Below are 12,430 nucleotides of genomic sequence, written 5' to 3'. Positions count from 1 at the left end.
GAGCCCCCGATGATCCGTTTGTGAAAAGGAAAAGATTTCTTATGGGAAAGGGGGTATCACCTACTGATTGGCATGAAGTTCAATCCTTGGTTACAGTTCCTCTTTAAAACAGCCTAAACATTGGTTGTAAAGTGTTGGCCTAATTACAACAAGATTACATTTGGCTTTTAAAAAAAAAATGTATTACATGCGACAAGGTGTTTCCTGAGCTTTCACCGACTTCCTTAAGTCAGTAAATAGTGAAGCTGAGTGAGAGCTCAACTATCTGCTTTCATGTTTTTTGACTGGTCACAGAACCATAAGCAACGATCTTAGAAGTTAATGATAAAAACTATAACGACGTGGATGAATTGCCCATACATGGTTATTCTTTTATGTTTTGTAGGAAAGATTTGCCAAGACCTATGAGAGCTTTAAGATCATGTACACCATTGGCTATTCCATGTCGGTCGGGACCCTGATATTGGCTCTCGCCATCCTAGTAGGATTCAGGTAGGAAAAGCCTGGTAAAACGGTCTTCATGTCCATATCCAATAGCCCGGGAGATCTTACTGGGTGTATCCATACTTTTTTCAGGGGATCGGAGGCAACGGATCTGGATCTCTGATTCAGTGGGGAAAAAATGGTTGGATTAGAATCCATGTCTGTTCTTTGTAATCTGATCACTGAATGGTTAGAGGTCTTGCCACCTCAAATATACCTATAACTACAATTATTAGGTTTACTAACAATATTAACAGAAAAGGAGGGACCTCTATTAAATATTATTGTGGTGAGCTGACATGGGAAGAAAAAACTGAAACGAATAATCCAAGAACAAAATAAATCCCACCCACAACAATTAAATTTCCAACACAACACGGGATGGTTGCAATCAAAGTTCTTTATTAAAAGTCATAATACATTCATGTAAATAATCCACATCAAACTCCATTAGTGTACAATGAAAGAAAAAAACATTTAAAACCAATTAAAAACCTTGTGCCCTTACTAGATCTCCTGCAAACTGGGTGGAGCCACCAAAGAATCTATCAGGCAGTGTATCTAAATAAATGTTTGCGTTGCAAAATGGATCATGTACCAAAAAGTGCACATTGTATGCAACTACAATTATAGATATTGTAAAGTGCCCAATGCTGAGGAATGCACAATCTTAATAAAAGAATACAGTATCTATGAAAAATGCACACTGGCAGGTGCTGGTGCAAAAAGCAACCACATAATTGCTGTGCAAATTGCAAGAGAGATGCTGCATGCAGACCTCGGTCAGAGTAAAGACCACTATGGTGAGGAGGGGAAGGGGACCTAATGCATGTTGCTGTCTACTGATGGCTTCATTGGAGGTATCTGTCTGCTGCTTCTGGCATTTAACCTGTTAACTCAATATGGAGGTATCAATGCATCCAGTTAGAGTTGTGCTATGGCAATCAGGATGTACAGGTGTGTCCTGTCAATCAGCAGCCCATGCCTGCCCGTGTACCCCAACTACTCGTTCACAGTTGGAATTGCTCTACAGGGATTGGTGAATAAGTACGTGTTCCTGAAGCCAATCCAAATGCCTGTGAATGAATGAACATGGCTCCAGTCAGGAGTCCTGTTCATTCATAAAACCTAAAAAAAAAACCCTTCCTGTGAAGGGTTAATTGTGTAGCGCGATCTAGTAGCCCCAAAAAATAAGATTGCATAAAAATGAAATCCCATGTAGTAAAAAAAATCCTTCTGTCCGATTAGCTACCAAGACTAAACACTTGTGTAAAGAAAAAAAAGTGACATAATTTAAAAATAAAAAAATACTTGGTTACTTTAGAAACTTTAATTTTTTTAATGTTTGTCATGAGGGTATAATACTGTTGTTTTTGCAAGTAGGGGCTTTTATATATTGATGGAGTACAAAAAACACAGACAACAACAGAAACCTCTTTAATTCCATATTATATATTTTCACCTTACATTGTACGAGAGACATACTGTAGTTTAAATGTTATGTTGTGTTATCCAGGACAAATGGACAAATACAATTGTGTGTAAAAAAAAAAAAAAAAAAAAAAAAAAAAAGCATAGAATATGAAGTAATTACTGCCTAATTTGTGTTTAAAAAAAGAAAAAGGTATAGTGAGAACACAAGGTTTTTATTTGGTTTTAATTATGTATTTTTCATTATTGTAAATTCATTGACTTTACTATGGCTTATATGAATTTATTATGACTTTTAATAAAGAGCATCGATTGGCTGTGCAACTATCTCCCTTTATTGTGGGGATTTATTTGGTCTTGAATTACTAAATTGGGTTGGCAATGGCATGAGTCCATGCAGGACACACACTCACTCACTTGTTTTAGCCAACTTTTTGTAAGAAGTAGAGTGACCACTTCCACTCCTAGCCTGGACATCCCGAGTGGGATCTGGTTCGTTGTCTCCACCTGCTTCAAGTGGTTGGTTGCCGCCGCAACCTACCTTTGTGAGAAACTGCTTTTCTTATTCAGTAATCAACATACTACGCAATCGGGGCTCCCGTTCTTGTTTCCAGGGCCGGAGCTACCATAGGAAAAAATAGGCAGTTGCCCCAGAGCCTGTAGGGGCCCCCAAGTTGTCCCTCCCCCATCTGAACTGTTGCTCCCCAGGGACACTGCAGAGTCTGTTAAGTTGGGGGATGATTGGGGGAGGGTCAGCAGCCAGCTCAGGGGCCCAGGAGGGAGATTTGGCTGCAACATATGGCCTCTGATGACGCTTTTTGGTCAGGGTGGTGTCTGTTGGGGGGCCCCCAGGCTATTCTTGCCCCTAGGGCCCCATTGTTACTTGAACCGGCGCTGCTCGTTTCCTGTGTCTTTTTTTCCTTTTTGTTTCGTGGCAATTAACCACTTCATCAGAGGCTATTTGCGGTGGGCAATTTACAAAGGAGATTTTGACCTCTGATGAAGCAGTTAATCACCACTGTTTGTACCTACCCCCCCCACTGCCTGCCTACCCATGTCTGTCGAGCGCCTTTTTAACCCGTGATGGTCAAATAAAGCTTGGACATTTATTTATTTTTAACCCTATGTGCCCGGCATCTCGCCCCCTTTCTGCTAACCATTTGGCAATTGGATCATACAAGCTGAAATTCGCATTTGTCTGTAAATCTCCCTCCCTGACTGTTGGTGCTATTCTGGTGTGTGTTACAGCAAACTTCATTGTATGCGGAATTACATCCACATTAACCTCTTCACGTCCTTCATCCTAAGAGGCGTGTCCGTGCTGGTGATCGACGCCATGCTGAAGACCCGCTACAACGAGAAGATCGATGAAGAATATCCGGATGTCTGGAACAGCAGCGTGGTGAGGAGGTCATGGCAGTGTTTCCAGTGATTCAACCTAAAAGTGGCCACACACCATACAATTTTTATTCAGGCGGTCCGATTGATTTTTTTTTTGTTTATTCTGATGGGTTAAAACTTTACAATCAGTCCTACGCCATTCAATTTTCTCAAATTGATCAGGATTTTCCACCACTCCCAATTGAACAGGAAATTTCGATGACATTTCTCGTTTCAAATACAAAACAAAAAACCTTTTATTTTTTTGTACAACTGATCGTTTTTATCCAGAACGGGAACATCAAATCTTCTTTTTTTTTTTTTTATTATTTATTTATTTATTGTATTGTGTGTGGCCACCTCAACAGAGATCCTGTTATATCTGATGTCTAGATTTTCTAAGGTACAGTGGGTAAATGTTACCACAGTAGGTTTACTGCTATTTGTGTCCCAAATGGGGGGGGGGGCGGGGGGCGCTAACAGATTTGCTGACAGCAAGATGAGAAAAACCTGATAAACTCTGCCAAAGATTGTTCCCCCGACATACTGCCTGATCATAATTTGGATCCATTTCTAGCAGAAATTGATTGACCTTACTGATAAGACAGGATAGGGTTTTTTGTTTGTTTTTTGCTGGTCCATCTGGAGCGTGGCAGGGGTGTGGCTAAGTCTATGCGGAGTAACTAGCGTCAGTGACTCCTCCCCTCTGCAAGCGTTGCCCTCGTCGAGGCACCATAACCATATTGAAGCGCTCCCATTCACTGATCACCAGTCAGTGCGCTCCCTCTTCCTCTCCCGGTGCCTGTAGTGACGCCCCGTGAACCGGCGGTGTATGTGAGTGCGTACATGCCACCGTCGGTTCACTACGCCCATTGGAAGATAATGGCAGCACATGCTAACTTTTTCCCCTGCAGCCTAATCTTAACCTAACTCTATAATTAAGGCCAACCTCCACCAAATGTCTGATCTCTATGTATGTGTGGCTCATGGTAAAGTGTACCTGTACGGAAAAAAGTGCCCATATGGGGATAGTCGCCTGGGGAGGGGTAAACCTTCTGAATCCTGGAGAGGCTTACCCTGTGCTCCTCCGCAGGCACATTCCAGCGCTTTCCTGAAAAGCTGCATGTGTACTAGCATGGACCCGCTCTGCTTTTTCTGCCAGAGCCTGAATGGGTCTTTGCTGCTACACAAGGGCTTCGGGGTTCTCATCCCTGGATCAGCCTGGCCGAGGAGAATGGGGGAAGCCTCTTCTGGATCCAGAGGCTTCCCCCTCCGGAGGTAAGTATCCAAAATACGTTGCAGAAGACTTCCCAGGCTTGCCTTGACCTTCCCTATCTAACAAACTTCATCTTACCCATAGCTCCCAACTTTACCTCTTTTGGACTGACTGTCCCTCTTTGGGAACCCAGTCCCTCTTTCCTTCTCATGTGTCTCTCTCTCAGGACTGATGTACTGATGACTGTGTAAATATAGGTATTTCTCTACTGAAAATGTGTTTAAATGTTTTTATTCCCATCCTTTTTAAATTGATCTATTTTTATTTTCAAGTACTAATCTGAAGGAAAATGAACCAGGATAGAAAGAATCAGTGTGGTTGAAATTATAAAACCTATTTTTCTTATGAAATCCTTATGGTATTCATGACTAGGGGATTGCTGGTTTTTTTATTAGGGGTGTGGCATGGGCGCATGGCTTAAAGAGACTGAAGTCTCTCAAAATACAGGTTTTTATTTTAAAAAATTTCTTTAATATCAATGCCCTAACTGATACGCTGCATCCCCGCGGCTGCACACTAAAACACCCTAAACTCCCCGGGACACATTGCGGGGAGCGCTTCCGTGAAGAGGCAGAGCTTTGGGCTGTAGCTGTGCCTCTACACGCGCCTATCAGAGCGTATCTCCGCCTCCGCCTGCCTCTCTGTCTTCTTTCACTGAGGGGGCGAGGTAGAGGCGGTGATCAGCGCAGATTGACGTGCATGGAGGCAGAGCTACAGCCCAAAGCTCTGCCTCCCCCGGGCAGCAAAATCTACTACCAAGAAAGTCATAGATTTTTGCTGAGGAGTTTGGAGTGATTTAGTTGGTGTTCAGCCGTGGGGATGCGGCGTTTCAGTTAGGGCACTGATGTTAGAGATTTTTTAAAATAAAAACCTGTATTTTGAGAGACATCAGAGTCTCTTTAAGTGTCCTAATTTCAAAAAGTTGGGAGGTATGTCTAACCAGAGTAGTAGCTAGAAAGCATTAAACCCCATACCAGTCCCTTGTCCTCCACGGTATAGGTAGTGAGATGGGGCAGTACATCTAAGCAGGAATAGAAGCTCACTGCCAGTGGCGTAGCTAGAGTTTATGGGGCCATAAGATGTAGGCACACTCGGGAAATGCCTCCTGCCCCTACCCTATGGATATGAGTTAATTAGGAAATGTAATTTCTCATGCTATCTACACTGCATATAGTGCATGGGCACTGAGACAAATTCATAGGGTGGAGGAGCACAAGATAGTTAATGAACACATCAAGTACCACCTGGTCCCCCTCTGCTCCAGGGCCCCATAGCTGCTGCTATGGCTATTGCTATGCTCTTTCTCACTGTCTTCTGATTGGTGTTTGGTATTGTCATCCCTCAGGCTGGATGCCGGGCGGCCTCAGTCCTCATGCAGTACGCCATCATCTCCAATTACTGCTGGCTGCTGGTGGAGGGGATCTACCTGCACAACCTGCTGGTGCTGGCCGTATTCTCCGAGCGGAGTTACTTTGCGCTCTACGTCTGCATCGGCTGGGGTGAGTATTAATCCTAACATTTGTATCAGGGCTGGTTTAAGCAACAATGGGGCCCCAGGGCAAAATAAACCTGGGGGCCCCCCAACCATCAGATACCCCGGAACAAAAATTGGCATTAAGGGAACTTTTTTGCAGCTGGTATAGTCAGGGTGTGAAGCCACAATCGGTCGGAGCTCCACATTCTGGCTATCCCAGCCTGCATGGGGGACAAGGGGTTAAAAAGTTTCAGGAGGGGGGACCCCACATTATTACCAAAAAAAAAAAAAAAATTCCAACACTCTTAACTAGATAAGGACTGCAGTGATTGAGATCTACGCCCTGTTTTGGTGGGCTCCTGGCTGGCAGGGCGTAGATCTCAATCACTGCCCGCAGCCGCTGTTTCCGTCGCTCCCTGCCGATCGCGCCGCTCAAACCCGATGATTCTCGCCGCATCTCACAGGCTCTGCCTGTCTCTATGACGGCAGAGTCATGTGAGCCGGTCAGGAGCCGATTTCATTGGCTCCTGGCCCTGTCTTTCAATGTAAGCAGTTCCCATTGGCTTACATTGAAAAACAGGTCAGAAGCCAATGAAAGCAGCTCCTGACCGGCTCACATGACTCTGCCGTCATAGAGACAGCAGAGTCTATGTCCTGGGGGTCTCGGCGAGCGGCGGTTGCGGCGGGTATGTGCTGCGATTCGTCTGGATTCTGTCGAGATTGGACCAGCGGTCTCTGGTCCTTAAGTGCCCAGAGACCGCTGGTCCTTAAATGGTTAAAATAAAAAATTGGGAAAATGGGAATCTTCATAAAGCCATATTGCGGCTGTATAACGATCCCTGGCCAAAGCGCTGCGGCTGCGTATAGACTCCCTGGAAACCCCGTCAGGAAATGTATTGCTCTTTCTTTTGATGCATGTAAAATTACACTACCGTTAGGTTTGCTACTAAAAGTGACATTTACCGCATTTTAAAGTATACTTTTTTCCTTCGAAACTTTAAAATCGATTTTTCTCAAAAACTATAAGGTCTTTTTGAAAAATTGTTTTTTCCTCTTATTCCCAATGATCTCCTTCCTGCAAATTTAGGATTTCTAGCATTTAAGGTGGATTTGCTATTAACTGTTAAAGTCGGCAGGTTTTTAAATGTGTATTTTTTTTTCCTTTGAAACTTTAAAATCAATTTTCTCAAAAGCTCTTTTTAAAAAGGTTTTTTTCCTCTTGTAGCCACTGGGGGCCCTACAGGCTCTGGGGCCCTGGGGCAATTGTCTCCTTTACAAATCAGGACCGGCGTTACCATAGAGGCATAGCGCTTTTCTCCCGTTGGACTCAGAGCTCAAGAGCTGCAGCCACTAGGGGCGCACTCAAGGGGCCACCCTGCAGTGTTAGGGAGTCTTGCCCAAGGACTCCTTACCAAATAGGTACTGACCCTAGCCAGGATGAGTAAAATCGGCACATCTATTTAAAGCCTCATCTACACGGTACAATTTTCCATCAAATCGACTGGGGATCTGAGAAGAAATTGCATCGTGTGTAGACGTCTAAATTGTTTCAAAACAATTTTGTGATATATTTTGCATTAAGTACCCAAAATCTAAAGCCACACGTTACTTTAGCTCTCCAGGGCCCCCTTGTTGCTTAAACAGGCCCTGATTATACCGAATGGAAATCGCATCCGTATTGGGGAGAATCTCATAGCAATGTAAGTGCCGTGCACTGCAACCGATAGCTGTGTTGCCTGCAGCACAAATGTGGGGAAGGGGCCTTAGAGCTTGTTCACATTATCAACGTTTGCTGATTTTTATTTTATTTTCTATGCGCTGGTGATTTTGCAAACCGCCCTGAAAGCGCTTGTGCAATGATCTCCTATCCGAGTGTTCACATGTAAGCGTTTCCATTTGTTACAAATCACAATCGTGCTGCATGTACCATTTTCTGAGCGTTGTTGCTCAGTGCAAGGTATAGGGAAATCACAAAGCGCTTGAAAAAACACTTTGTATAGAGATTTCCTGAGAGCTTTTGAAGAATACATACATTGTACTTATTATTTTCCGGTTCAAAGAGTTCACTTCCTGACTGACATCAGGAAGTGAAAATCACATTCGCTCAGCAAAAGCGCTTAGAAAAGCGCCTTGATAAAAGCTCATCAAAGTGCTCGGCGCTAGCGATTTGTAATGTGAACAAGGCCTTAGAGTACATGCAATGCAATATGTGATGATAGCTGTTTCTCGCTCTGTTTTTTAGGTGCCCCAGTTCTTTTCATCATCCCCTGGGTGGCCGTGAAATACACCTATGAAAATGTGCTGTAAGTATCTTTAAGGAGGTGAGATTGCTCAATGGCTTGTCCCTGTGGCTGGGGCAGCAGGGTGACATAGAGGATGGTACAGTCCAATCTGCATCACATTTACTGAGCCCTAGGGCTTGGGGATCCGAGAGGGGCCCGCTCCTGTGCTTGCATGCAGGGTAGTGGAGCGTCATACTTTACCTGCTTTCAGCAGCATGACAGGTCCTCCTCACTCCTCTCTTCAATGGTGCCACCTATCACCTTGCGGCTCCCAATGCACGTCACATGACCTGCAGAGACTGAAGCCACAAGGTGATGGGCAGCACGGTACAGAGCTGCACTGAATAGAGGAGTGAGGAGGACCTGTCATGCCACCGGAAGCTGGTACTCTGCTGCTGCTCTGCCTAAATGCGGAGCAGGGCCAGTTTAAGGGGACCCTAAGCTAACACCATCCAACCTTTGAACCCCCCCCCCCCCCCACGGTTCGTCCCCAGCCCAAACTCCCCACCCAGCAGCTCCATGAGGTGAGCGGTAGACAGAGAGGCGTACACTTTACCTGATTCCACACCGGCCCGGTTGCCGTGGTTTTCTCCGCCTCACCTTCCTTTCTTCCTGGTGGTCAAACGCATGCACCCTGGCAACAGCAGAGAGCCTCTTCCCTCCTCGCAGGCATGGACGTACTGACATGATGCCACATGCCTGCTATGATGGGGAGAACGCCACTGCAGCCGTCTGAAATTTGGCGTTTCACCACCAGGAAGAATGGAGGAAGGCAAGGTGGAGGAAACCATGGCAACCGGGCCGGTGTGGAATCAGGTAAAGTATATGCCTCCCTGCCACTTCAAGCCACGATACCTACAGCACCACAAATTTCAATTTTTAAAAAGGGGAACAGATGCTTGGGCGGTCCGTCTTTGCCTTAATGGAAGCGCCGACCCAGATGGGGAGGGGGGATTGTCACAGGCAGGGAAGCTACCTTATACTGTGGCTGGAGGGGGGGGGGGTTGCTGGGGGCCCCGACAAATTATAGTTATGCCTCTGCTAGCCATCTACTAATACCCCAGAGGCAGCGTTGCGTTTCCCCCTGTCCTCCAGGCGTGTGTGTCCTGCAATTCCACCATTAGCGGAGTGCCTCCAGCGGCCATACTGCTGACCTCGCTCTCCCTCTCCGTGCCTCGGCCTTTTATGGCTAAAAGTGGCCACACACCATACCATTTTTTTAAAAATCTGTTCAATTCAAGAATAGCAATCAATTTTTCTGATTGATTGTAACAATTTAAAAATCTGACTAATGTACCACACACCGATGTTCAATGTTTTCCCCAATCATGAATAAAAGAATTGAAAGCTCAGAAAAAAATTGATTGGAAATGTACCTCAAGTAATTGACAATCCATCACACACCATACAATTCTCGATAAAACTGGTCTGAAATTTCCAAGGTGTCCAATATCCAATAATCGGGGGAAAAAACGGGAAATTGGCTTGTAAAACAAAGAAAACCGATCGAAATTATTGAATTGGTGAAAAATTGGATCTTTTCCTTGTATGGTGTGTGGCCATCTTCAGACTTTAGCTGGTGTCAGCAGTAACCCAGCATAAGCTGAGCCCTGGTGAAGCTTGCGCAGCATAATTTGTGTGAAATGGCTGCTGTTTATCTAAGAGCTGTTATACATGATAAGACTCATTACCGCCTGTCACAGAGAGCGGCCAATTTCCTGGAACGCTGGGCCCGGGCCAGATGTCAGCAGAGCAGCTCTGAAATGTGCGGAAAGCCTGGTGGAGACGCGGATCTGCTGTTACCTGGCACTACCGCGCCACTCTGCGCCCAACGCCTTAAAGCTGCAGCTCTCTGGGAGTTTCATTAGGTTAACCTCTTGCCGACAACATCACGCTGATGGACGTGGCGGCAGCCCTAGGACCGATTGGCGTAAGGTCCTTGGGGCCTGTTTTGCAGGAGACCAAGCCCCCCCTCATCTGCGCTTGGTAGGCGGAGCTCAGCTCCTCAGCTCCTCCTTCAGCCGCTGGGAGACTGTTAGGCGGCGAAACCGCAAACCGCCGCCGTCTAATTAGCTTGTACGGCGCTACGATCCACGGCGTAGACACAACTGTCACCCTGGGAGACAATGCATTGATCGGCTGTCATAGGCTGAAGCCTATGACAGCTGATCACGCTGATTGGCTGGCTCTGGGACAGAGGGAGAGATGGGTGAAAAAAAAAAATTATTAAAAAATGACACATTTTATTCGAAAAATAAACATAAATATTGATATAAAAAAATAAACATTGGGGGAGCGATCAGACTCCACCAGCAGAAAGCTTTGTTGGTGGGGAGAAAAGGGGGAGGGGGCAAATCACTTGTGTGCCGTGTTGTACGGTCCTGCAGCTTGGCCTTAAAGCTGCAATGGCCCTTTTTAAGGAAAAAAGGCCTGGTCTTTAGGGGTTTAACACTGAGGTCCTCAAGTGGTTAAATTCATTCCACTTCAAAACGTCATGTGTTAAAAAAAAAAAAATGCAATATTTGCAAAAAGAGGAACTCTAACCTGGATTGACCTTCATCCCAATCAGTAGCCAATACCCCTTTCCCATGGGGGGGGGGGGGGGGGGTGTTTGGAGGGTTGATATTGTGGTGAAACCCCTCCCACAATGTGATGTCATGACCATTTCCTGACTGTGAACCTCATTGCATTGTGTGATAGGATGCTTGCGTGGCAGTTGGAAAAAGCTGTTATCTCACTTTGTGCATATGTATTTATTATACTACTGGGTACTTATCCGTTAGCCGGGCGCATCCTCTAGGTGGCGACAAAACTCCACCAGAGTTACATCTTTCCCTACTATCCATGTCGGCCTGGAGGGGGAATAGTAATTAGCGCCACCTGCCGGATGCGCCCGGCTAACGGATAAGTACCTACTACTGTATATATAGTGTATATATACAGCCCCAGGACCGCTCCATGCCAATTGGCGTGAAGTCCTGAGGCGGGGTTATGCAGTAGATCGCACGCGCCCATGCTCGCACATCTCCGATTGAATGACAGAGCTCCGCCATCAGTCTCCCAGCAGCGATCGCCACTAGGAGACTGTTATGCTGCATACACACTTGAGATAAAAGTCTTTGGAAAAGGCAAGATCACAGACCAATTATACCCCATTCCATGTAGTATGAGAGCCATACTCTACACAGTCTATTCTATGGAGCTGCACTCCCCATCAGATAAAATCTTTGCAGGATGCTGCACACAAAGATGCCTGTACACATTCAAAAGATCAGTATCTGCAAAAGATCTGTTCCTGCAATAGATCCATTCCTGCAAAATGCATTCATAGTCTATGAGATCTGCAGATCTCATACACACCTTGTTTAACAGGCAATCATCTGCAGATCAGATCCACCAGGATGCATTTTCAGATCTGCAGATGATTGCCAGATATGCAGATGAAGTCTGGTAAACAAGGTGTGTATGAGGGTCTGCAGATATCATAGACTATGAATGCATTTTGCAGGAATGGATCTATTGCAGGAAGAGATCTTTTGCAGATAATGATCTTTTGAATGTGTACAGCCAGAGCCAGGACAAGGTCCTCCAGCACCCAAGGCTAAGACACCAAAGTGCGCCCCTCCATCCCTGCCACCCCAGCCATCACACACTGATTGCTATTAGACTAAGGGGTGCCCCAGGGCCCCCAACCTCCCCAACACCTTAACCTGCTGAGCGGTCTGGACGAGCTCAGCTCGTCCAACACCGCCAGAGGCTGCCGCTCAGGCCCTGCTGGGCCGATTTTCGTGAAATAAAAAGCAGCACACGCAGCCGGCACTTTGCCAGCCGCGTGTGCTGCCTGAGCGAAAGAGGGTCCCCCCAGCCGCCTGAGCCCAGCGTAGCCGGAACAAAAAGTTCCGGCCAGCGCTAAGGGCTGGATCGGAGGCGGCTGACGTCAGGACGTCGGCTGACGTCGATGACGTCACTCCGCTCGTCGCTATGGCGACGATGTAAGCAAAACAAGGAAGGCCGCTCATTGCGGCCTTCCTTGTTTATTCTGGGCGCCGGAGGCGATCGGAAGAACGCCTCCGGAGTGCCCTCTAGTGGGCTTTCATGCAGCCA

General features: G+C 46.1%; 1 protein-coding gene across 6 annotated transcripts in view; it reads left to right on the top strand.

Moving 5' to 3' along the window:
• Positions 1 to 12,430, top strand: part of GCGR (glucagon receptor) — a 197,060-nt gene that overhangs the window by 150,811 nt on the left and 33,819 nt on the right. For all 6 annotated transcript variants that reach the window (XM_068263211.1, XM_068263210.1, XM_068263213.1 and 3 more), the window contains 4 exons: positions 386 to 492; positions 3,163 to 3,316; positions 5,916 to 6,069; positions 8,287 to 8,347. In XM_068263211.1, the coding sequence (XP_068119312.1) occupies positions 386 to 492; positions 3,163 to 3,316; positions 5,916 to 6,069; positions 8,287 to 8,347 (476 nt within the window). The remainder of the gene's footprint in view (positions 1 to 385; positions 493 to 3,162; positions 3,317 to 5,915; positions 6,070 to 8,286; positions 8,348 to 12,430) is intronic.

This window comes from Hyperolius riggenbachi, chromosome 12 (genome assembly GCF_040937935.1).
Source record: "Hyperolius riggenbachi isolate aHypRig1 chromosome 12, aHypRig1.pri, whole genome shotgun sequence".
Taxonomy (NCBI): Eukaryota; Metazoa; Chordata; class Amphibia; order Anura; family Hyperoliidae; genus Hyperolius; species Hyperolius riggenbachi.
Note: the sequence above shows the minus strand (reverse complement) of the source record. Positions and strands in the feature narration are given on the sequence as shown.